Source organism: Paroedura picta, chromosome 8, assembly GCF_049243985.1.
Source record: "Paroedura picta isolate Pp20150507F chromosome 8, Ppicta_v3.0, whole genome shotgun sequence".
NCBI lineage: Eukaryota > Metazoa > Chordata > Lepidosauria > Squamata > Gekkonidae > Paroedura > Paroedura picta.
Window position 1 is genome coordinate 46,163,333 of NC_135376.1, and position 25,589 is coordinate 46,188,921.

At 41.8% G+C, this 25,589-nt stretch overlaps 2 protein-coding genes across 2 annotated transcripts; both read left to right on the plus strand.

Moving 5' to 3' along the window:
* The first annotated feature begins 2,435 nt into the window (after positions 1-2,435).
* BORCS7 (BLOC-1 related complex subunit 7) lies at positions 2,436-10,149 on the plus strand. The gene is made up of 5 exons (XM_077349586.1): positions 2,436-2,636; positions 4,517-4,579; positions 6,765-6,808; positions 7,472-7,492; positions 8,103-10,149. The coding sequence occupies exons 1-5, from the start codon at positions 2,487-2,489 to the stop codon at positions 8,152-8,154; spliced, it is 330 nt and encodes a 109-aa protein (XP_077205701.1). The 5' UTR covers positions 2,436-2,486; the 3' UTR covers positions 8,155-10,149.
* A 688-nt stretch (positions 10,150-10,837) lies between these two features.
* AS3MT (arsenite methyltransferase) lies at positions 10,838-23,983 on the plus strand (the record flags this gene model as incomplete). The annotated part of the gene is given in 10 exon segments (XM_077350942.1): positions 10,838-11,036; positions 11,226-11,374; positions 12,028-12,108; positions 14,505-14,603; positions 14,605-14,641; positions 15,437-15,579; positions 16,547-16,672; positions 19,989-20,040; positions 20,043-20,180; positions 21,929-23,983. Coding segments are annotated over 9 exon segments (996 nt in total), but the record flags the coding sequence as incomplete, so codon positions are not given.
* Between the last annotated feature and the right edge of the window lie 1,606 nt (positions 23,984-25,589).

The following is a 25,589-nucleotide window of genomic DNA, read 5'->3' on the forward strand; positions in this document are numbered from 1 at the left end:
ATATTATTCTTTTTAAAAATAATACAATCTCAAAGAAACAGCATAATTCTGTATAATGTCTTTGATAGAATGGCCAGGTAGACAATTAGATACTTTGACAAGCAGGGAACCCACAGAGACTTTTCTCCTTCCCCACTATGGGTACGAGCAGGAACTAAGAACATGCAGATGCACACTCCTCCAGTACACTGGAACAGATTTCCAAAAATGTTACATATAAGTAGGGGAGGCTAGTTGCCAGGAAGGGCTAATTCAAGCAATAAACACAGCTAGGATTAGAACAGCACATTTGGTACGACATGTAAATAGCAGCAAATTGACATACAGATGATAAAGGAACAGACAACAGATGTGAGAACTGAGTTTGAACCCCCTGCTCCCAGACCAACAGTTTCTGGATCTAAATGGGAACTGAGTGACTTAGCATGTGTAGTGCTAAGAAGTTGATATCCCTGTTAAACCCTGAGAGTTCCATTGAGCAACCTGTAGGAGAGCATTTCAACCTTCCAGGGCATTTAGTGGGGGATCTCAAAGTAGCTGTTTATTGCAAAACAATTTCAGAAACAGACTGGAATGGGAGAAGGCTGAATTACAGTTCCGAAGAGCCTGCAAGACGTAGCTCTTCAGCCAGGCATCTGGTTGTGGCCAATAAACCTACAGAATATCATTAATGGGGGCCCTCTGCTACATCTTTTGCCCATCCAGGACTGACTAATGAATAGACTGACGGATTGCTATGTGTGACAGTGAGAGTGCTTAGAATCATTTTAAAGGATTTAAACTTTTTACATTTTTAATTGTAATAGTATTATTTTAAGGTTTTATTTATGCTTATACTTATATACCGCTGCTCACAAATGTCTCACAGTGGTTTACAAGATCAATAAAATACAATAAAATCCCCTAAAATACGCCATTAATACAATATAACATAAATAGAATAAAAACATAGCAAGATGGTTGACAATAAAATACTATTGAAATGTGTTGTTTTAATTAATTGTTGTAAATTGTCCTGCAATGGCTGTGCAGAGAGGTGCGGTTACTGCATAATAAATAAAAAATTTAAAAGTTATTACAACGCTCAGAACAATGGAACATGGAACCCTCTGGGTATTTTTTCAGGATGGAGGTAAGACTCTGCGAAAATTGTGTGTATTGTAGAACAGTGGTCCCCAACCTGCGGGCTGCGGCCCGGTGCCGGGCCGCGAAGGCCATGGCGCCGGGCCGCAGCTCCCTCTCCCCGCCCCCCCGCAGTAAAAAACTTCCCGGGCCGCAAGCTTCTTACTGCGGGAGGGCGGGGAGAGGGAATCAGGGTCGGCCGCGCCCGTGTGGGCGCGGCCTGATGCGCGGGCGTGGCACCCGGGCGCGGCACCCGGAGCGCGGCCCGATGCGTGGGCGCGGCCCGCGCAGGTCGCGGGCCGCGCCCCGATGCCCTGCCGGTCCCCAACCTCAGAAAGGTTGGGGACCACTGTTGTAGAAGAAGAAGAGTTGGTTCTTATATGCCGCGTTTCCCTAACCAAAGGAGGCTCAAAGAGGCTTACAATCGCCTTCCCTTTACCTCTCCCCACAACAGACACCCTGTGAGGAGGGAGAGGCTGAGAGAGCCCTGATGTCACTGCTCGGTCCGAACAGTTTTATCAGTGCTGTGGCGAGCCCAAGGTCACCCAGCTGGCTGCATGTGGGGGAGTGCAGAATCGAACCTGGCATGCCAGATTAGAAGTCCGCACTCCTAACCACTACACCAAACCACTACAAACATTGGACGCATTTTAGGTACTATCTTTAGTAATTCACACCTATGGGCAGTGTTACCTACACAGTCCAGTTACACTTTGGGATGGAAATCTGTAGGATGGTGTAAAAGGGCTCTGCAGTCTGCCACAGGAGAAGAATACTTTGGGCTCAAAATGTTTTGCAGCCCTATCAAATAAAGCAATAGTCCAGTAGTGCCTTGCACACTAACACAAGGTGAGGAAGTGTGCATGCACATGAAAGCTCACGCCTTGAATAAATCTTTGTTGGGCTTAAAGGTGGTATTGGACTATTACAATGTGCTACAGTATATGCTTTTATTAGACTGTAACCCTTTTGTAAGGTTTATTCTGGGAATAAGCTTTTGTGTGAACTGCAAGTCCGCCTGCACACAAAAGTTTATACACAGAATAAATCTTTTTTAGTCTTAAAGGTGCCATTGGGTTCGAACTTTGTTCCGTTGTTTCAGACCAACACGACTACCACCTGAAGCTACCTTTGGCGAAGGTTAATTAAATGTATTAATTGTTTGTCAATTTCACAAGTTCCTTGTGAAGTGGGGTGGGGGAGGGGCTAAGAGTCGACGGCATCAATAATGCTGTTGCTAGAGAAAAGAAACTTAATCGAGAATTCGAGCCAATATGCGTTCTCCTTTGTTTTGCCCCTTCTCGCTCGCCGTCGCTACATTTTTTTAACTTGAGACATAGGCAACGTTCGGGAAGGGAAGTAAAATGGCGACATCTCCTGCGGGAAGTACGATGGATGCTCAGGCGCGATTCGGGCATTCAGTGAAGGGGTTGCTGACCGAGAAAGTGACTAGTTGCGGCACAGATGTTATCGCCCTTACCAAACAGGTGCTGAGGGGATCGCGAAGCGCCGAGGTGAGTGAGACTACTAAGCCCAGCAAGCAACGCGCTGTTGAAGGCATGTAGAGAAGCTGAGGGAAACGCAGTGCATGGTGGGACTTGTAGGTTCTTGGTACGGTGATGGGTTAGCGTTTTAAATGACATCTTTGTTTTCCTGTGTCCATGATTATCTCGCCAGGTGAGAGATAGCGACATATATTTAGGATTTGACCAATCGCCCACTTCCATCGTTCAGCCTTCTAAAGATATCCTGTCATGGAGAGTCAGGAATTAACCTTCTATCCATCTATTCTTTTTTTGAAGTTAGGGGCACCGAAACAGATATAATTTTGCGCAAGCTGGCAGTTAATTTCTGCTAAAGAGTGCCCGTGGAAATGTGGATAAATTGCTGCGTTTAAAACTGTGTCATTCTCAGTAGCAAAGGTGGTAAAGTTTTCTTATTGTTCTTACTACCAGTTTATCAGATAGTAAACATCTGCAGTTATTTTCTGCTGTGTTCCCAAGCTAGTGGTTATGCTATATATATTTGTATAGAGTAAAGGTGTGTAAATGGCTCTTTTTGAAAGGGGCTCCCTATCAACACAGGTTTCCTTCCAAGAAGGATTACTTTTTCAAGTAGCATGAGAGAGGGGGTAGAAAACGTATTTGTTTGTACTTTCTACCTCCAGATGTACAGCTATGAATAATAGTGAATTTTGGTGAGCAAAGCTCTATCATCAGGACACAAAACGACATCTTCAGTTCTTCCATTGTAAACTGGAGTCTTGTGACTAACATACTGCTAAGAAAAAAAGGCATATTGCTTGGTGGGAGACTTCCTTTGAGAGGATAAATGAGTATTTGCCTCCTGATATATGATACAGATATATAGACTATATGATTTAGTTAACATTTTCTACTCCCAATCAGACCAAGTATAAGTATGCATAACTACATTGTTACCTTAACCCCCCTTTCCCATCCTGACTGTCTCTCTGGTTGGTTTACTTTCGCTATGGAAATGTAGGTTGTATGAATCTGCTCTGCGAGGCTTCATGTATTGAGGATGCTACAAAAGTAATAACATAAAAATAAAAGGAAAAAAATATTGCTACAAACATTAAAACATGCGATTAAAAATACAGTTAAAGTTATAAAATAATTCAATTAGAAACACATAACACCAGAAAGAGGGCTAGCTACTGATATGGAGGATTATGCTAGATGAAACAACAACAAAAATGGTGTTCAGCTATTGGCAAAAGACTCTGATAGAATCAGGGAGGCAGATGAATCTTGCTGAGCATGGAGTTCCAAAGTTTTGGTGCCAGAGCCAGAAAGGCACTCTCTTGGGTTGCCATCCAACCCAAGATTTACAACCAAAGTACAACCAAAACAGTACCACTGAAGATGACTGGGGTACACATGTAGATTCATATAGGAGGTTTCATCTGCTTATTTTATTTGATTCTCTTGAATATATAACTTGTAAGACATTTTTTTCTTATATGGAGAGACTGTTTCAGAAAACAGTTTTGGGAGGTTTTTTTGGCATGGGTTATGCATCAGTTTTGCATCCAGAGAATTCCTCACGACTTGGGCCAACAGTCCTGCTTATAGTTTAAATCCCATTTGTGTTTTCATCATGTTGTGAAAGAACTTATTTTCTTTCTCCTACTTTTTTTGGGTACTGAATATTGTGCCTAATGAAAAGTTCTGGAGCCCTTGAAAGCCTACCTACCAATTTATGATATTTTAGTTGGCTTTGATAAAAGATGACACAAAGTTTGTGTTAGGAATCAAAGCAGCATGATTGCTATCAGAATTACAGCCACTGAGTATAGGCTGAGCTTTGTATTGCCATCTCCCCAGATCATTAAAGCTGAATATCTTATTGATACTTCTGTGTCTTTCAGTTCCTTGGGCAGGCTGCCAGAAACATGGTGCTGCAAGAGGATGCTATTCTGCACTCTGAAGACGTAAGAAAAAATTTATTCATAAACAAGAGTGTTTTGCCTGATGCTTAGGTAGCTTAACACTGTACAAACTGCAGAGAATGTAATGCTTGATTACAGTCCAGATACAGAGCTGAGATGTGATACAAATTTGTGTTTTGAGTAAAAAGAAACACTATGCATCCTTAGCATTTATTTCAAAGAACCTATGTGAGCATCTTATATATGGCCCTAAATACTTGTAAATACAACGGGCGCTAGGTATGCTTTTGGGGCTGGGGGGAAGGCTTCCTCCCCCCCCCCCCAGGCCCAGAAGCACACCCGCTGCCTCCTCAAAGGCTGGACTCTGAGGCATTGTATGATTTTGAAGTTCCAACTCCAGAACTCCAGGAATATTTCCAACCTCCATGTGGGGCCTGGAGAGCCCCCCAGGCAGAAAGGGCTACTTTGGACAGGGTTGTGGTAGAGAAGAAACATTTAAGGACTCCCAAACAGATTGTTGTTGAATTGAAAGACTTGAGGCCTACTGCACAAGGTTGTTATGCAGATGAAACAGGAGACAAAAAAACCTTCGCAACAGCATCCAGTTTCATCTGCAGAATAACACTGTGCAGTGGCCTCAAATCTGCAGAGAGTTGCAAAGAAGAAATACACATTGCTTGACTGAGTCTAACCCCCGACCAGAGCAGTATTTTAAGTGAGAAGGGACTTTTCTGTGGCCTCCCTGTCAGCCATTTGGCAGAAGGAAAAATTCCCCACACACACACACACACACAAAAGGAATGCCCACCCCCATGCCCTGAAGCTCCCCTGCGTCGCTCTCAGAAACGCCTCCCTCCCCTCAGTCAGGGGTTGTTAAAGGCTTCTTCACAGCAGGCCTGAAGGGAGGGGGGAGGGTGCACACTCACCAGCCTTCTGCCAGCTCTGTCAGTGTTCTGAGGCAATTTACAGTTGGACATGACAGTTAGGACAGCCTTGGGGTGAAAAGGGCTAGGGCAGCCTGTCCAAGCCTCTGTTCTCATCCCCCTTGGCAGCCCTACTGACCTCCTCTCCCTGTGGTGGTCAGGAGCAGACTGGCAGCGATGTCTCTAGATGGCCCCTAGCTGGGCTGGGTGGGCGGTATGGAACTCTGGTCTGTCCTGGTGAGGACCCAATCGGAAGGCGCTTTGTGTCTTCCAATTGACCCCCCACCCGACTGGCTGGAATTCTTGTCAGTCCTGGTGAGGGGCAAATCAGCGCCTTCCACTATCCTGGACTGGCCCTGCCCCTTTCTCCTCCCACTTAGGCCATAACCAATTATTTATACCACTTCCAGTGGTTTACAGATGACGAAGGCCTGGACACTATTGTTCATGGTCAATTTTTAAAGGAGAGTTTAACACGTTTTACAGAATGCAACCATATTGTTATTTCTAGTACAGAGAACAAAGTTCTGTTCTCTTTTTCTCAACAGCAAGTAAAATGATCAAGCCTAGGGCACTGTAATTATAGTTTCCGTTTGGGGGGAGCTACACTAGGTAGCTGGTGGCAGGAAGTATGATGGTCTGCATTCAGCCAAAATTTGATTATTTACCAAGCTTAAACTCATGAATTTAAAATCTCAAATTTATTTTGTTTGCTGCTCATAGGATAAAAATCCCTATGTATATGTTATTTCTTATCCATAATGCCTCACAGTCATCAAGACAATACACACAGCAATTCAATAAAAGGTTCCTTGTGGAGAGATTGTTGGTGGCTTCTGCTCTCCTCCTAATGTCTTCCTTGTTGGTAGTGGAGGAGTGCCTATCGGCTTCCTGCCCTCCTTTTGAGGGAGACATAATGTTGTGCTAAATTGGAAAAGTGCTAGAAACTGTGTTGGCTGAAAAGTTTCATTAACACTTTCTCAATGCTCTGAACAGTTTTGACTTGTTAATTAATGACACCCATCTGCCTGGGTGATACAACATAACGATGCAGTATGATCAGAATTTTCTTTAATAATTAAGGAGATCCCCCAAAATAGTTAGATTTTTAGTGTAATGAAAATTCTCACTCTATAATGAAGCTGACTTTTAAAAATTGGAATTGTTCAGAGCAACAGATACTCTACCCTGTGAGATAGTAATACATTATGGTTTTTAATTGATGGAGACTGCCCCATGAAACACTTATGCTGGTAGAATCATATTGGGAAAGAATACTTAATGTCCTCTTTTGTCCTTTGCAGAGTTTAAGGAAAATGGCCATTATAACTACGCATCTTCAGTACCAGTAAGTAGTATACAACATTTAACCAGTATTTGATGGGTTGATCTTGAAAGTACATTTGTTTCCTGCATAGATCTCACATTGTGTGTAGCTCATTTTATACCATTTGCAAAGGAGAGCTATGAACCAAGATTGAAACTGAACTCAGAGCTTTTAAAGTAGGATCCTCTGTGACCGGAATTCCAAGAGTATCTCTTATTCATTTCTAGGGTAAGATAATGGTTTCTTCCCTGCATATTTATTTAAACTTGTTTTTATCTTATACTCTCAGACAGAAGGCTCTTCAGGCAGCCTGTAGAAATTCGTTAACACAATGGCAAAGCAAATGGAAATATTAGTGTTAAAATGTAAATAATTTAGGTTTAAATAGTATCCATACTGTATGCTATTCTTCTTTGGGTTGTGATAGTAGCATAATAGTTTAATAGAATACTGCCTGTTAAAAGTGAAGTTATACTTCACCGGTATCTTTGCATTATGGATCCAGTGGGTGGTAATCCAGTTCTAAATATTGTGGCAGTATGGCTTGAGAACCTGCTTACTCCTTGATTCTGTAGCCTCCTAAGATATACATCTCTTCACCAACTTGGTGTTAATTCAAATGCACTCTTCCTCTAAGTTTGTTGTAAATGTTTTCCTTATAATACTTTCCTTGTATTTTTGTAGGCAAGAAGCTATTCAGAGAAAGTGAGTTTATTTCTTGTTGTCATTATTTTTTTTTTCTAAATATACTCCTCTCTCATCCTGGGTAGGCTACTTTGACTGTAGTGATTTAGGGCCATGGACCTGCAGTACAATACTTGGCACACCATTGAGGCATAATGTTAATAGTAATGCTACTTCCATTTTTTAAAGAAATGGAGTTTACTTTTTATAGCCCTAGTGAAAAACAAAGGAGATGCTGAACGAGTGACTGATAAAGGGTTTAAGATGTCTTTAAAAAATGAGCAAGGCCTCTTGTGGTCAGGGAGGCAGCTCTTTATAATAGGTACTGTTCAGCTTTCTACTACCATGGTTCTTATCCCCTTTCCTGCTAACCTCTAGCTGTGAGAGAGCATACATCCTTCTGATTGCTGATTAGCTTGCATGTTGCCCTGGTTATTCTTTATTCTGCTTTCTAAGCTAAATCCGTTCTTGCTAGAGGCAGTCTTTAGTGGGAAATGCTGGGAACCTTAAACAGATCTACTTAGAAATAAATCCCAGTTTATTCAATGGGACTTACTCCCAGCAAAAGCTCTTCAATTACGTATCCAAACACCTATAAGTAACCAGTTGACTATTCCTGTCTCTTCTTTAGTGTTGAGCAGTCTTCTAATTTGCGTGATCAACTGAGCCATCTTTTGAAATGAAGAGAGAGCAATGGACAGCACCAAAGAATGGCTGGAAACTGATGGAGAAAACTGTGTCTCAAGAATTGTGGAGTCCCATCTCCTTTCTTATTCTGCTTTAGCCATTGCACTATGAGACTGTCCTTGTCCAAATGCCACATGCTAGTTGTGATGATGGTTGTTTCTCAGTGGTACTTGTAGCTCTCTGCATAAGATCCTAATTTGACAAGGAAGTCATCTGTTAATTTTTCTCATTGCAAGTGTTGCCTTCCTAAAAAGATGGTTCTTCCGTGTATTTATTTTATGATACGTTGTTTTTTCTTAAGGTAGTTAGGAAATGGCAAAAAAAATCTTATAATAGTAAGCGCAGCACATCTTCCTTAAATATTCATGCTCGTTCCTTGAAATCTGATGCAGAAATGATGGCAACCAACAACTTTGAAGACAGAAATCTACTTCCTAAATTTTCAAAGGCTGGATCCTGTCTCTGCTTCATGTTTAGTTAGAGGGAGCCAAGATTTCTGAGTGCTGTTTGGATATCTGGAGATTTATTTAAATTTGGTACAAATGGCTTAGAAGCCAGCTCTCAAAAATTGGGTATGCTTCATCATACAAAGACAATGCACACAGCTGTGATGAAAGATGTTTGGGAAGTGAAGTACAAATATTTAAATAAATAAATTGCTAGCAATTTCACTTTTAATGGATCTTTCCCCTGTTCCAGTATGGCATCTGTTGTTTGAATGTGAGGTGCGCTGAAACAACTGTAGTGGGTGAATTTTCTCTGTGGAACATGGTCTGGAATGTACTCCCTGCTGTCTGTTTTGGCCTTGAACTGCATTCCTTCATGGTCGCTGCTGTTACAGCTCTTGATTAGGCATCCTTGGACTCATTATATAATTCTCTATAGACCACGTAATCTCTTCAGATATACAGCTGGAGAGGTACTGGGACCATCTGTTGAACAACATTGTCCCTTGAGAATGCCTTATGTACAGTCAGTGAGATATTTGTTTTGGAAGCAAGATATAGAGCCTTTAATGTGCACTTTTTGATAGAATTTCCTTTTTCATTTGTTATTAAAGACATATTTTGCTTAGAGAAGGGCAATGATAATTTTTCCTCACTCTGATTGTAAACATAATGGCAAAGAGATTAATTGCAAAGTTACGTGTAGTACATGCTTAAGTGTACTGTGGAAATGAAGAGGACTGAAGGTCTTTACAAGTGCGCATGAGTTAAAACGAACAGAAGATTAATGGAAGGTTGTGCTTGGCCCTAAATTTATTAGATTTTTATCCCACTCTTTTCCAATGAGCTTGGGGTGACATACATCATTTATCATAGAACAAAGTGTGTGAAGAATGTTTCAGGTGTTTCTCAATGGTAAAAAATTGTGAAAGGCTGTTGTAAACACTGCGTTCTGAAGAACATGGCTACTCATTTGAATCTACATTCTGAAGAGTTTGACATCTGTATATCATGTCTCCCCCCCTATCATGATGACATATATGGAATGCCTTCTTTGCCCCCTACAGCGAACTGTAATGAAGTGTGACCTTGGTCCTTTCCTTTACAAAAAAACAAGAATGGTAAAGTGGAGGGTGGACACAATCTATAAAGTGACTGGCCCTTGAACGCCTATTCAATCAAAGTGTCTGTAATGTGTAACAGTGATGAAGCAGGTGTGGGCTAATACAAAATACGCTTTGTTGGAGCTCTGTTTCAGATCTCTGCAATCCAAATTGTATGTCCCATTTTGTAGATTAGATAGATTTGTAATCCCCCATGTGTTTCAGTGGGAAATGCAGATTATTTGTAATGTTAACAAACTAGTAGTTATTTACTTTGTTCTCAAAACACTGAAGCCAACTGCAGTGGTATCCTTTGTGAAGCAGAGGATGCTTTAATAATGTCTTATAATCTGAAAGGTCTTGCCAGAGTGATACAGCAGTGATAGACCAATTGTCACATTACATTCTATGTTCCCATTGAATAAAAAGGATTTATAAGGGAGCTGTTGGGCCTTTTCTTTGATAGACAACAGGACTGACTATGCATCAAATGTCACATTAAAAATGCATGAGACGTATTTTTAACATTGCATGCGTTGCAGTATAAACTCTTCAAAATTAATTTTTAATTGCAAGAATGATGAATAGGATTTATATTGTATAGCCTGCTTCCTTTACTGTTTTCTTGATGTTTCTTTCATTATATTTATTTAATTTTCTGAAATATATAAGATGATGATGATGATAACTTTGGCCATAGGAAAAAAACTTGAATAATAATAATAAGAGACTGCCTGAAGGAGTCTCAAAGCAGCTTACAATCACCTTCCCTTCTCCCCACAACAGATGCCCTGTGAGGTAGGTGAAGCTGAGAGAGCTTCTGACAGGACTGCTCAATCAGAACTGGGCTATGACAAGGTCACCCAGCTGGCTGCATATGGGGGAGTGGGGAATCAAACCCAGTTCGCCAAATTAGAAACTACCACTCTTAACCACAACACCACACTGGCTCAGACTTTGCAGTCCCATGCAGAACTACTTGAGTAGATTTCAACGAGGTTAGCCTGGAGAAATTCTGCATAGAGCTACATGTTCTAACTGTTCAACTATGCTAGAAGGATATGAAGAGCAGTAGGTGAGATCAACTGGTATGCCTTCTGTGGCATAATGTTGATATGGATTGACTCTTACTTGACTTGACGCATCATTTCCATCCCATCATTTCTTTTCACATTAGGTTGTTCCTCTGTTTTCTTTATCCCAGGTACTATGGTTGTGGCCTGGTGATAGAGGAGTTTCTAGAAAACTCTTGGATATTAGATTTGGACAGTGGGAATGGAAGAGGTGGTTACATATTCAGTAAACTGGTTGGGGGAGAATGGGCTCTAGGATAGACATGACCAAAGTTTAGGTAGGAACTCCCCCCCCCCCACTGCTGCCTGAGCCCCTGCTCCACTTTCCCGCCAGCACCCCTGATTTTCCGTCGCCCACTGGGGGGTGCTGCCAAAAGCAGCTGCACAGTGCCACACCGAGGGGGAGCCCCAGCCATGGTGGCTGCTGGAGAGCACCAAAGGTGAGCCTTTATTTCCCTTCTTCAGGTAGAAGTGGCAAAGAAGTACACTGACTATCACATGAACACATTTTACTAGCAGAAACCTAATGTAAACTTCATCCTTGGATACATAGACCTGGGAGCAGAAGGCCTGAAGAATGAAAGCTTTAACCTTGTAATGTTGATACTCTTTCCAGCTCTTTTCTCTGCATGCTGGGATTCTGCATAATAACACTTAGTGGGTTTCTGTAGTGGGTTAAGCTGTCATTAGTTTCATGCATCTTATGTTGTAATCTTTGTAAAAACCCTGTAATGCAGGTAGTGAACAGTACAGTTGCAGGAGAGGATGGGAGACTGAGGTCCTAAGTGAGGTGCTACCTTTGGAGTTCATTGTCTGGAGAGAAGTGTGTACATAGGGCTGCTCCTGCAAAGAGTCGCTGGTTAGAAATTTCAGAACCATGTCCTAAATTCAGGTTGCATTGCCTGCAATATGCTTTGTTGCTCAGCTGCTACTGTATTCTGTTTATATCAACAAAGTGAGGATGATTGACTTTCTTACAAGGAGACAGCCCGGGCAGCTTTCAGAGACCTTGGTTAATTCAGCTGGTCGGGGCTGGCTGAATTGCTTTAGAAGACATAACATATCCATAACAAAAAATTTCAACAGCTAATGAACAGTGGTTGGAACTGGCATTGCAGTCCCAGCCAAGCAGTTTCCTTGGCTTTAACCCAGTCAGTCTCCATGCCCTCTTTCTCCTATCAAACTCTGGAGACAGTTTTTATTATTTATTTATTAGTTGTTGTGATTAGGGCTCCTGTTTCTCTCAGACAGGCGGAGAGATGTATTTCAGTGACGTATATGCCAGCCATGACCTGCCTAAGGGGATCAGGAAACACAGGATCTTGTGGGGAGAAAGAATTCCTCCCCTCCTTTCTGACCACATGTAAATCCAAACCCAGTACTGCATATTCTTAAAGCTGTTTCTCTTTTGACTGTTTCTCCTGGGAAATGTCACAAAAGGTTTGAACTCTGTCTCTTTTAAACAGGTTGCTGTTCAAGAGTCCCAGGCCCAGTAGCATGAGGATTTTTGGACTGGGATTGCAATCTCTTACATCAAAACAGAATGAATTAGGAGATCTCTGACATCATCATCTTCACCAACTCCTTATGAGTTCTTTTCCCAAATGATGTTGGGATGATAGGACACTATGTGCACAGTCACACCCAAGGTGGAGCAGTGCGGCAGTGAGACAAACATTCAGTCTCTGCAGGCTTTGACTGTGGCAGAGAGATGGTCCTGTCTTCTCAGCTTTTTAGAGTGGATATTGTTGTCCACGTGTTCATTTTATTCCCAGAACTACCTTGTGGAGTAGATAAGACAAACTGTCCATTTCCCTATCTCAGAGGGAAGATTTACCCATGGTTTCTTTTTCCTTCTACTCACTGACCAGCCATAGTAAAGTGTTTTCTTCTTTGCTGAAGAGCTCTAGCTGTCCCACCCTGTCGGCTCAGCTCAGGAATCTGCCGGAAGGATTAGGAGCCTGCTTTAACTTAAACAACTTAAATGGCACTCAAAGCATTTTGTAATTCAAAATAGCAAGGTATTTTATTTAACAATAGAGGGGAAAAGTCAGGTCAAATCTGGGGTTGAAAATTCCTGAGGTAACTCAACATAGATAACTCTGAGGTAAAATCAGTACATGCACAGCCTTTAGTTCTTATATGTTTCAGGTTAATGAGAATTTCTTAAACTAGGACTTATCTGCACTGGGCTTTTTATCCACTAGTAGCCTGGATTTTAAAAAATAAACTGCACCTTTTCCAATTTCCACTTTGATTTTGATCGCTTTAAATTTTACATCTGCAATGTCCATAATTGACTCTGCGGTAACACCACCTTTTCTCCAGACTATCTGGGAGTGGATATTACCCTCTAAATCCTCTAAACGTGCTTTGAAAGCCCAGTTCTGCAAGTGTGGATGTCTGCGTTTTTTCCAGGTTATCTTCCAACCTCTCCTCAATGCCTCCATCACTGACATAGCATGGTAATCTATTGTTGATTGGTCGGGGTGTGAATTCAAAGTCTATAGGAGACTTCTCCCTCTCCCTCTCCCCTCCCCCAGCTTGCTCTGGCTGTAGAGGCAGGGGACAAAAGGCTGGAAATAAAGCCCTCTCCAGCCTTGTGCTCCTTCATTGCTGGCTGGTGCTCCCCCCTCCCCACCCCCAGCTTCAGAGCTGGCTGGGAAGGGAGACAAAAGTGCACATGGCTACCTCCCCAATTAAGCAGCAAGAGAGAAAAGGCTGACAATTGGAACTATTCAAGTGCAGATTGTAGTGTCTTAGTAAAAGCTGTTTCCAGTCAGGAGAAAGGAATGTTGCAGATCTGTTTCAAGATCTAGGTTCAGATTGATCATAATTCAGCAGGATTGACAGTGGGGAGAAATGTGAGTGCAGACAGTATCTCACAATTACTCAAATCTTTATGTTGAGAGGCTTTTGTTCCAGTGCTTCCCCAAACACTCTAGTATACCTTAGAGTATTATCTGAATCTTTTGGTTTCAAGAAGGTTGGTACACTCTTTCCAGTACCCAAACCCCTTCTCTTGGAACACCAGTACTTGTGGATTTTTAACTGACTTTTAGGGTTTCTAAAGGCAGTTTCTAACAACATCAGACCAATGATCTCTGCACACTAGTGCTAACTCCCTGTTTGACTGGGTAGGGAAATTATCCTCTCACTAGAACGTCTATTTCCTTTCTTTGGCCTGAATGGGAATCTCTACCTACTACCCAAACTTCCAGGCCAACTTTGACCCACTTCTCCTGTCTGTTAAACTGCTCTCAGTCAGGCTGAATTCCATAAGTGTCAATATTTGACTCTTCTTGGCTAGGACTGAAATCAGATTGCATCTCCCTCAACATCCAGTTCTGAAGTCTTTCTCTGCTCAGCTGATGCTAACTAATCAGATGTTTTGGAACAAGGCTCTCTGACTCTTTGAAAAATTAACTCTTCACAGTCTGTTATCTATTTCTACCTCACGTCTAAACTTCTTAAAAGTACAGTCTGCCGCACCCATATTCTCTGCTTCCTAGAGTGGATGTGGTTTGTCCTAGTCCTAAGCTTCTCTTTTGACTAATGTAGAGTGTTGTTCTTTAAAAGTTAAATTCTTACCCATCTGGAGCCAGGTGGAAACATTAAGAACCAAAAGGGATTAAAAGACGTGGGGCTTCAGTATCCTTAGGACTCAAAGTTTTTATCCATGCTTCCTAGGCATCAAGTGTCCTTTGTTGTCATGTCATGTTCAGGTGAGTGCCTACATGGAGCCCTTTGGTGGAAAGATTTGTACAAAATAGCTGTGGATGTTGGATTCTTGCCACTTCAACTGGCGACATCCTCTTGAATAATCAACCATCAGTAATAAGGTGCTGGAAAGTGTTACAGGTAAGATATGCTAAACTAAATCTCGATGATTGTGTCTTTGTGTACTGCATAGAATCCTCAACTTAGAGCAACACAGTTGTGAGAGAGAGACTAAGCAAGTATATTTGTGATGGGAGGAATGTAAGTGAGTGAGGGATGGCTTTCTATACCTTTCCTGTTGCGCTGAAATAACCCGTATTCTGTGCTTACTCCTCTATTGGCATCTCTTCCTGTGGCTTATGGATCTATGTTCACTGGAAAACCTGATCATGGTTTTCCTGGGAATGCATGTCTTGACCGCTTGGCTAAAGAGTTCTGTAGTACCAAATTAAACCACAGTCCAATGGCACCTCTAAGACTAACAACACTTATTTCAGCATAAGTTTTAATGAGTCAGAGCTCATTTCATCAGATGCAGTGGGGTCGCTATCTTATGGGTTGATGCTTTTATATACTAAATAGAATTGGGAGGGGGGATGTTTAGGGAGAGCCAGAGAAAAAGTAATTGGTTCGGTCAGAATGGATGACATCTACAACCAGCTGCTCAGTAGAATTTGAATCTAGTACAAGATAAGCAAATAGGAAGTTATAAGCATAATTGAACGGACTGTCATCCATAAGGGCTGGAATATGCAAGACATTCCCACCACCATCTTAGTGCATAAAGCATAATGTGCTATATCAGATCAGAAATACTGGGACTGTGAATCTTGCTTTCCCTTCTTTCTGCCTCTGGTAGCTTGCCTTTAAGATAGGAATGGTATTACCTTGCCTATGAGAGTGACCTTAAGGCTTGCCAATATTTTCTTATTGCAGGTGACTGCCAGTTTATTTCTGCCACTTTTCACTTCTTTAGGATTTCCCTGGATAACTCATCCCAAAGGTGTGAAGTTATTTAAAATGGAGGAATCACTGGATATGAGAAAGAAACAGAGTTTGATATTAACTACAACTTCAAGGTACAGGTCTGAAGATTGAAAATTCTGTTCTTAAACTCTCCTGTGGAACATAAAACTGTATGAGAAGTGAAAAATTCCACCCCATATCTAGTCAGCTCGACAAGAGGAAAGGGGAGATGTCTCATCTACCAACCTCAAATTATGCAGAATGGCACCCTTTAAGTTCCCCAGCTCTTAGCAACAGTTCTGCATCCTTGATAATTGCCTGCTCTGTCTCCAGGCTCTTACCCCTAAATGGAGTCCCCTCACCTAGAGGACCCCCCCCCCCAACTATCCAACTCCACACTAGTTCTTAGAACATAGCCACATGTGTGCAGCTGGCTTCTTGAAGAACTGGGGCCTGCTCTCCTGTTCCTTGGGAGTCGCTGACTGCATTATCTCCTTGCATGACCTCCAGCCAACAGGCATCTGCTATTGTTAACCTGGGTTCTATTTCTCCCAACTGGGTGCTTGATATACACCACAAGTTGTATGTGTGAATTGTATGTGTGCTTTAGGATGCTTTGTGTGTGCTTTAGGATGCATACAAGTTGTATGTGTGCTTTAGGATCCTTAGGGCTGATCCTGCGTTGAGCAGGGGGTTGGACTAGATGGCCTGTGTGGCCCCTTCCAACTCTATGATTCTATGAATGAATCATCACAGATCAAAATACAAGTCATCAGTTGGTACTTCAGTCAAGCAGAATCATAAATGTTAAGTGTATAGAAAGACTATAGAATTGGAGTGAACGGGAGATAGTAGGTGCTGAAGGAATCAAAAAGCAAACTACTACCTGTCAGGCATTCTTATTGCTAGTAATAAATGTGGTATTTGTTCTGAATGGCAGTGGCTCTCTGGGGTCTCAAGTCTTTCCCAGTAGTTGTGATTGGAGGACTGAACCAGAGGCTTTCTGCATGTAAGTCATGCTGACCCGTAGTTGCTCCTCATTCAATTTTTCTTTTTTATATTCCCTTTCTCCCCTACCACCAAGGAGAAGTGGTAGGAGTGGATAAGGAGACAGCAGCTATTTTGCAGAACTCCAGATTTGCTATGACGCTCCTGATCCACCCTGGGCTGCCAGTTCCTGAAAGCTGTAGTGCTGAGAAAGTAAAGGTTTGGATCAATTTCCTGCAGCATTAACACATCACTGTTTGCATCGGTAAACCATGGTGAAGGGCACAAATAGCATAATTTTCATTTACAGAACAGAAGCCAGAGGGGTGTGCATAAGTTCTGAAGCTAATGTTTTTGAAGAGAGCCAACTTGATGTAGTGGTTAGGAGTGTGAACTTCTAATCTGACAAGCTGAGGTCAATTCTGCACTCCCCCACATGTAGCCAGCTGGATGACCTTGGGCTCTCCACAGCACTGGTAGAGCTATTCTGACCACGTAGTAATATCAGGGCTCCTTCAGCCTCACCTACCTCACAGGGAGTCTGTTGTGGGGAGAGGAAAGGGAAGGTGAATGTATGCCGCTTTGAGATTCCTTTGGGTAGAGAAAAGCAGCTTATAAGAACCAGCTCTTCTTCTAGTACAGAGAAGTGTCACTGTTGAGAGACTGAGAGAAGTCTCTTCTCTCTAAGGCCTAGATCTTAGGAGACACCCAGAAGAGATATGGAAGACTCCATGATATCAGATAGAAGATCCTGCTCCTTTCATGAGTAGCTAATCAAAATTTTTGGGAACTATTTTCCACCTGTATATGCTCTGTCATCCGAACTCCTGATAAAAACTCTCCTCTTTCCCTCAGAAATGTACCAGGTGGCTCCGGAATTATTTCTGAATACAATTTGAAATTGAATTCATCACATAGACTATTTGTAATGGACTGATTCTGAATTAATCTGAGAATCTGATTGTGTAGTTGCAGTCGACAAAGATTGTGAATGTATGTTCAGATATAAAATTATGACACAAAATGCAACTTTAATGAAATAAAAGGCAGATAACTCTAATGATTTTATAAGCAGCAGAGGAGAACAAATGTTTTGGATTCTCATCCCCTGGGAGCTTTCTTGTACATGCAGTACAATTAACTGGATTTTGCCTGTTGGCCCTGACCCTATTTTGGGGCTGGCTTATCTACAAGGGACCTCTTCCCTCCTCCTGCTTCATCTGTTGAAGCCAAGCAGCTGGGCGTCCTAGAAAGCTTAACCTTGTGTTTTCTGGGGTGGGGTGGGGAGAGGGAGAGGCTGAGGGCCTGAGAGGCATTTCTTAGATAAACAGCTGAACCCAAGGGGAGGTTTACAGGGAGGCCCTGAAGGCTTCATTTTGCCTAGGAAAACTGTAGGACATAAATGTATTTTCATAATAAAGCATAACTTGTTAAATGTGATTCATATACATGTAGCCATAATTTTTGAGACAATTCTGGACTTGTCAGCAAATTTAAACTCAGTTACCCGTGTTCAGTTTTCTGCCTCCCACTGTACAGGCCAGGAGGCAAATATATTCTTTTTAAAATTTGTAAGGAATAATGTAAAGTAATAGGGACTGTAATAGGGAATAAGTCTGGTAAAGTCCCACTGTGATCTTGTGTGACTGGCTGATACAGAAGTCAGCATGTTTTGTAGTTTTTAAAAAATAGCTTGTCTTCTAGCTCCAAATCTGTTCCATTCCTCAGAATCCTGAGAGGCCTTTTATATTATCTCAAGAACCATTACAGTAATCCGGTACAGTCAACCAGTATGCCTATCATGGTACTGCTGATGGTAGGCTCAAAAAGTTCATGACAGTGTTGAGGTTTGAATCAAGCATGCTCATAAACACTGTGCTGTATCATGAGTCATCTCAGTGGGATAATAAAGCAGTCACGATTTTACAAGACTATAAACGGTCCCCATCCTAACTGCAACAAGGTGCCTATGGTGAACAGATGGTACAAAAATCTGCTTGGCTTTCAGGCTGGTGAGGGAGGCCTGGGTGAGAGAGACTGCAAGGCATCTGCCCGAGCTAACTATGGGAAGGAATGAGGCATTTGCTTTCATATTAATATAGTAGAAACACATTAGAACAGGGGTAGTCAAACTGCGGCCCTCCAGATGTCCATGGACTACAATTCCCAGGAGCCCCCTGCCAGCATTTGCTGGCAGGGGTCTCCTGGGAATTGTAGTCCATGGACATCTGGAGGGCCGCAGTTTGACTACCCCTGCATTAGAAAATCATGCCTCAGAAGAGCAGAGCTTTACAACAAATTATCTTACTGAATAGCAATGGCACATATGGTTTTTGATACTTTTGAAGTTTTTTAAAAATCATTTCTTAGAAACAGAAGGAAAAAATGCAGGCTGTACTATTTTACTATATGATGTAAAATTAAAGTTCGGGGAATTATTTCTATAGATCAAGCCCTGGGTGAAGCAGAATAGAAAAGTTGCCTTGGTAGGTGCCTCCATCTGAAATGGTATTCAAAATTAAACTACAGTCCTATGCTCTTTAGTTCTGTAATACACAACAGCACCACCTACTGCAAAGCAAATGCTTAATCAAATGCTCCCCCATTACTCAATTGATTGCCATCTTGCAATTTGTTCCCTAGTCAGTGATTTTGGTGCCACAGGCATGTTTCTGTACATGTTAACAGAACAAAGCAAAAAGAAATTGTTTCATTGCAGTGCAGCTTAAGTCGGTAAATCTCCCCCATAAAGACTGGAAAAAGAAGAAGAGTTGGTTCTTATATGCTGCTTTTCTCAACTCAAAGGAGTCTCAAAGCAGCTTACATTTGCCTTTCCTTTCCTCTCCCCCAACAGACACCCTGTGAGGTGGGTCAGGCTGAGAGAGCCCTGATATTACTGCTCAGTCAGAACAGCTCTATCAGTGCTGTGGTAAGCCCAAGGTCACCCAGTTGGCTGCACGTGGGGGAGCGCGGAATTAAACCCAGCCACCAGATTAGAAGTCTTTACTCCTAACCACTACACCAAGCAGGAGACAGTGCTTCCCTAGTAGAATTGGTGCAAAAGGGAATGCTGTCTCTCTTTTTCTCCACTTGTGACCAGAAATGATCAAGACCAAGCTTGCTTTAATGTCTGGTTGAAGACTAGCACATCAATGAACATTTTAAAGAAGACACCTATAAAAACAAAGCAGTACCTTTGGCATTATATGTGTATAATTAACACAGGCTTTGTACTGGTCATAGGGAAATAAAACAGATTCAAATCCCTGTTCAGAGGAATCTGACTGGCAAATTACTTTCTCAACTCCACCTCACACGGTTGCTGGCAATATGGACTATCCCTGTGAGCTGCTTTCAAATAGAACAAATGCACAGAGCCACAGGAATAACAATATCCCAGGACTTTGTCATTCTCCCTTACTTTGAACTGTCAATAGTGTTTAAGTATGTAGTTCTCCCGCTCTTACATCTCTTTTAGCTAATGTAAAACAGCAACGGAACACCATCCCTTGTGACTTTGAATTTTTTTTTACAGGGTAAGATTCAAAATCCCTTTAAAGTAACGGAGCCGATGGAGGCAAGAGTGCCTTAATTGCCTCAGGATACTGGGGGTCTAAAGGATGCTTTGGACCCTTGCAGTGTACGATCAGCAGAAAGAAGAGTTTGAAAGGATTCATCAAAGCAACAAATGAGAGATAATGATGTGTGGGCAAGCATGAAAGTAAAGGTATAAATAATGCCCCCAGAGGCTCTGGCTATGCTGGTGTGTTTATATTCCATAGTAGAAATATCTTCCTCTTAAATAATTGACAAAGGTCTAGCTTAAACACATAAGAGGAGAGGTTCTACTGAATCTGACCAGTGGTCCATCTTGTGCAGCATTCTGTTTCACAAAGTGCCCAGCCCACTGCCCTGAAAGGCCAGCTGGGTACGGAGACCAAAGCCTCCTCTTGTTGTTTCTTATTGCTGGTATTTGGGAATGTGGAAGTTCCCTGTTGTCATCAAAAGCCCTTTGTCACCTAACCCCTTTGAATTTGCCTAACCCCAGGAAAAGCAATATGGTGCCTTCAGATCCACACCGAAGAAACTGATTGTGGAATCAGCATGCCCTGCAAACAGCTGTGCTATATAGAGGTGGATGGTGTATTTAGTTTCCATATAATTCACAGTGGAATTATCAAGTATAAATATCAGGCCTAAGTTTGTTTTGTGTGTAGAATTCTTCCCTTCACTCTACACTCCCTTTGCTGTCAAGATTCTTGAATGATGAAAGTGGGAGGTAGAAGCTTGTAAACTTGTTAGTTTAGAAGGGATTACGTGGAAGTGTCTGCCTATTCTTGCAGCACCCTAGCCTGGATGGCCCAGACTAGCCTTATCTCATCGTATCTTGGAAGCTAAACTGGATCATCTATGGTTAGTTCTTGGATTGCTATGCAGTGATAAGCAATTGCAAACCACCTCTCTTTATCCATAGCCTTGGAAAACCCATGAGGGTTCACAAGTTGGCTGTAACTTAAGAGCATTTTACAGACACATTCCTGTGCCCCCACCCCCATATGTAATAAGCTACTGGCAGATCATAGCTTTCAAAATTAATTGTATGGGGAAATTTTTACCAGTGTGTTCCAGCACCAACATTGCATGAAGTGAGATAGCCAATGATGAGTCTGTCATAGAGAAGGAAGGAGGATTCTATGATTCCAGGTCTGGCCAGGAAAATGGAGTGGGCTCAGAAGAGCTACAGAGCTCTCAAGGGTAGACTGATTCTGAATTTCAAGATTTGAGTAGGTAATCTTTGTACACAACTTTGTACACTGTTATTGATGTGGAAGACATACTTTGATAATACATAACCAATTTTAATGCTAATTTAGGCAATAAGTAATAAGAACCCAGCAGCTTGTCAGGGGTATATTAGATGCCAATATAAAGATTTAAAGAGGAATGTCACATAGTCCAGAATGATAATGGAGATTAATTATTTCGGTTGCAGAAGTTTGCATTACTGGTTATTCTCTTGGTTTATTCTTTTGAAAGTGCTCCTCATGACAAGCAGTTTCATTATGAGCTGTTCATTCAAGTAATAATTGCAGTTCTTTAGAAAATTGCATGTTATCCTGGCTTGGATTTCAGCAAACCTTACCAGGACTGATAAGCAAAACAATTTGTTTTCTAAAAGATTTAATATGTACTTCAATGGTTTGAGATCCTTTAGTAACCTTGTAGTATTGTGTATTTAAAGAGTAAAGGCATTGATTATAATATGATAAAAAATGCTTGGTTTTGTGGCATTGTTATAAAATAAACAGTTTCATTGTATGTTTTTAAAACTAATTTATAGTAAGAATCAATGTGGGAGATAAGCACAGTGAAAAACCAACAGAGAAAAGCAGCAGCTTGATATTTGCCAGTTGTTAATTACACAGATAATCACTCTGTTTTACTCCCTGTCTCATTATTTTCTTTTCATTTTAGGGATCTGACAAAATATTGACTATACGGCAGGACTATTTCATGTTCAAAACAGGTTGTAGATAAAGAAGATGACTAAATGGCCATTCCCACCCATTGCTGTTATTCCTGAAAACTTTGTCTAAATGCTCCAGCAGAGACATTTTCACTAATTATTTTTGGTATCAAAGGCAATTTTCAGAGTAAAAATGAAAGAATTGATTCTTGTGAAAATCGTCTTCGATACAAAGACATGAAATCTCCCAGGAACTGTTCAAAACCCTGTTGAAGCTACTGCAGATTTCCATCAGCAGGACTCCCCTTTTACCTATGCATTTGTGAAAAGGCCATTGCTAAATGCCACGGCACTGGCCTTAATTTGCGTTTGCTTTGGTGCTTGACATTTCAGCAAGACCAAGAGATGGCACTTAAAAACAACCCAGTGTATTCTTCCTTGCCCTGACTCATAGAGAGTTATAATGATGGTCGCATTCAGTTTCTTGAACTGTGAGGGTGGATTTCAACCTGCAGTTTTATTACTTGAGTACTGCACCATTAAATGGGTTCTCCTCTGGGCCAATGGGGCCCCACCGGTATAACAACACAAATGGAATTGGCAAGTCCTCTTCAAATGCAGTGCTCATCAACACATCTGGTTCCAGCCATCAAGTGTAGAGATGCCTGGTGCAGAAAATCCAAATGGAGTGTGAATCAGCTCCTGTCAATTGAAAGAATAGACCAGCTCATGGGAATTGTAGTCCATGGACATCTGGAGGGCAGCAGTTTGACTACCCCTGGAATAGACAAACTCAAACGGATGACTCCTAAATTGTCACGCTAATGAGTCTCAATAATACCTACTCCTGTGAGCTCAATAATATTGTGAACTCACAGGTGTTTATTCTTGCCATATCTGTATTGTGACAGTATTGTGAGGAAGTTTTCCTGCTTTTATTGTAATAAAAAATGTGTACAGGTGGCAGCAAGTGATGAAGAGATTACAGGAGGGGGAAGGGGAGAGAATAGCAACAACCATAGAGATAGCAACAGCAGATAAGAAATCTTGTATGTCCAGCATCTGAACATATTCAGAATACTTTGCTCTTTGGACTCTTACTGAAATAAAAGCTGCTGTTTTTGCTGCGGTGTTACATACACAATCTATAGGTTATGTAAAGATGTTACACGGCCTTCCAATTTGTACTTTGCAGCTGTGAATAATTCACAAGTGATGAATATAAGCAGGGGAGCTGTAAAGATTTGCAGGGGCTGTCTCATCTCCCTCCACTGTATTCTCTTTCCTTTAACCTCTCCCCTTTACTACTTTTTCCTTTCCACCCACCTGCTAAGCTGCCTTTATTTGCTCCCCTGACTTCAGTCCCCCCCCCTTCCTTTGCCTTGACAGCCTCTACCAGGGAAAACTAGGGTACAGTTGTGTGATGCTGGTGACTGGGCCTACTTGCACAGTGGGGAACCACAGAAACTTGCAAGGGGGAGGTGGGAATTTTTCATCACCTAGGGGGTGGGTCATAGGGGTTTTATTATTGTTTTTAGTGAGATTTTAATGTGGGTTGACTATTGTTACCCACCACGAGCCACATTAGTGGGAATGGCAGGATATAAATGTAAAGAGAAATAAAAATAAATACCCCCCATATCCTCTTCCTCACACTATTTCTACTTTTCTTCTTCCTGGTAACCCTCATATCATCAGTTTCCCCTGATTCCTTCCCACCTACCAACTTATCATAAATTTGTGTCCCTCCCCATCTTCAGCTATATTTGTTACTTAATTACTTCCTTTATACTTTGCCTTTCTCCACAATGGGGACCCAAAGCAGACTGTATTATTTTCTTTACTGATAGAAATCAGACTGGCTTTACCATGTGGTTGTTCAGTGCAGGAATCAGTGCATGCCTTGATTATCCCCACCTCCAGGAACAACAGGGTTACTTTCTTTTGTAGCTAGTCACTTGGAGAATACATACGTTGGAAAGTGACATAGCTGTCACAAATGACATGGTGCACAAAAGAAGATGTATACTGCTTATTTTTGTGATAAATGTTGCATATTGAGACACTGTGTGCTGTGAAGGTTATGATGTCTGGGAAATTCTAAGTGCTAAAGCACACACAAATACCTGAAAGTATGTGGGTAGTCCAAAATTACTCAGGGAGCTTACACAACAAGATGGGGATTGAACCAGGGGCGCACAGACCCTACTGTGAAGCATTAACAACTGTATCATACTGCCTTTTATAGGATGGTTGCTGTTGAAGAGCAGCAAGAGGCCAGACCTAATTCAGTCATGCATGCTGGGTGGTATCAAGTCACCCAGAGGTTGCTTCCAGACCTAGGGCTGTCAACCTCCAGGTGGGATCAGGAAATACCCCCAAATTAGAACTGAACTTTAAACAACAGAGATCTGACCCCCCCCCCCCCCCCGACTGAAAGTCTGCTTTGGAGGGAGGACTCTATGGCAGGGGTCTTAACCAGAGTGCTGTGGTGCACTAGTGTACTGCAGGAGCCCCCTAGATATGCCGCAGCATGAGGACAGTGTTATTATTTTTTACATTTTTATTTTAAATTTAAGAATTTCACCCTTATATGAACAGGTTGACTCACCCCCTCCCAAAGTGGCCAATGATGGGCTTAGAGAGGGTGGAAAGGGGAGAAGCCTTGGCCATCCAACTCTTTACTAGCTGAGGCTCCTCTCACTGAGTCGACTTGTGTCAGTGGCAGCTCAACAAGTAAGGTAAGTGTTTCTGATTTAACTCAGGGCATGGGGGGCATCACCAAGATGCCAGATGCTAGGTTGCTGAAGGACTCTGATGAGCTCCAGGGCTTGGGGGTAGCAGAGGGGCCTGTTTGGGCCCTCAAAATGGGAGAATTCCCAGAAGGGCTAAAAGAGGCAGTGGTTTGCCCACTGCTTTTGTTTTGCTGCTTCAGACCAATATGGCTACCCACCTGAATCCATTTATCCTACTGTATTTGTGAGGCTCACTGCAGCAGTTGGCTACTATTATTGACAGAATGCTGGATCAAAGAACCCTTGGTCTAAGCCAGTCAGGCAACTCTAATGTGGCTTCATGGATGCTGAAAAACCTCCAAGAAGCTTCTTCAGCATTTTTTCACCAGAAGGTATGCTATTTCTACCACCACCCCGTTAAAAATAATAAATCAGTAGTGCTGCCTCATTCCCTAAGAGTTGCACAGCAATGTTTAGTCTTGAATTAGGAAGGTTTATATTAACTCGGAGACTCTTTATTTATGGAAAATCCATTTATATTTGGGCTAATTCCTGGGTACTATAGTCAAGTGTTTCCTGGCCAGAGAAAGACATGCTTCAAATGCTTTCCAGATTTAGGCTCTAAATCTGTACCTTCATCTATTTATACAGTAATTAATCCAAACTGCTACCACAGAAAGAAAAAGGAAGTCTTTAATTGCCTCTTACTGGGAGATAAAACAGTTAAGTCTTATTTATGGTAATTCTTGGCATATAACTTTTACGACTCTGTTTTGATGTGGTAAAAACCCCTGGGCAACCTTATGGTAAGAAGCTGTTATTAAATGAATTCACCCTATCAATATTCAATGCCCAGACCCTAGGAAGTGAGAAAAATAAAGAAATGTCAGATCAGGAACAGAGCCATATATACAGCAGGGAGGCATTGAGATTG

Excerpts from the sequence above, each read along its gene's own strand:
- BORCS7 (XM_077349586.1), top strand. The coding sequence starts at position 2,487 with ATGGCGACATCTCCTGCGGGAAGTACGATGGATGCTCAGGCGCGATTC. Across the intron at positions 2,637-4,516 it reads GGGGATCGCGAAGCGCCGAG|TTCCTTGGGCAGGCTGCCAG; the intron begins GTGAGTGAGACT and ends TGTGTCTTTCAG. Across the intron at positions 6,809-7,471 it reads ACTACGCATCTTCAGTACCA|GCAAGAAGCTATTCAGAGAA; the intron begins GTAAGTAGTATA and ends GTATTTTTGTAG.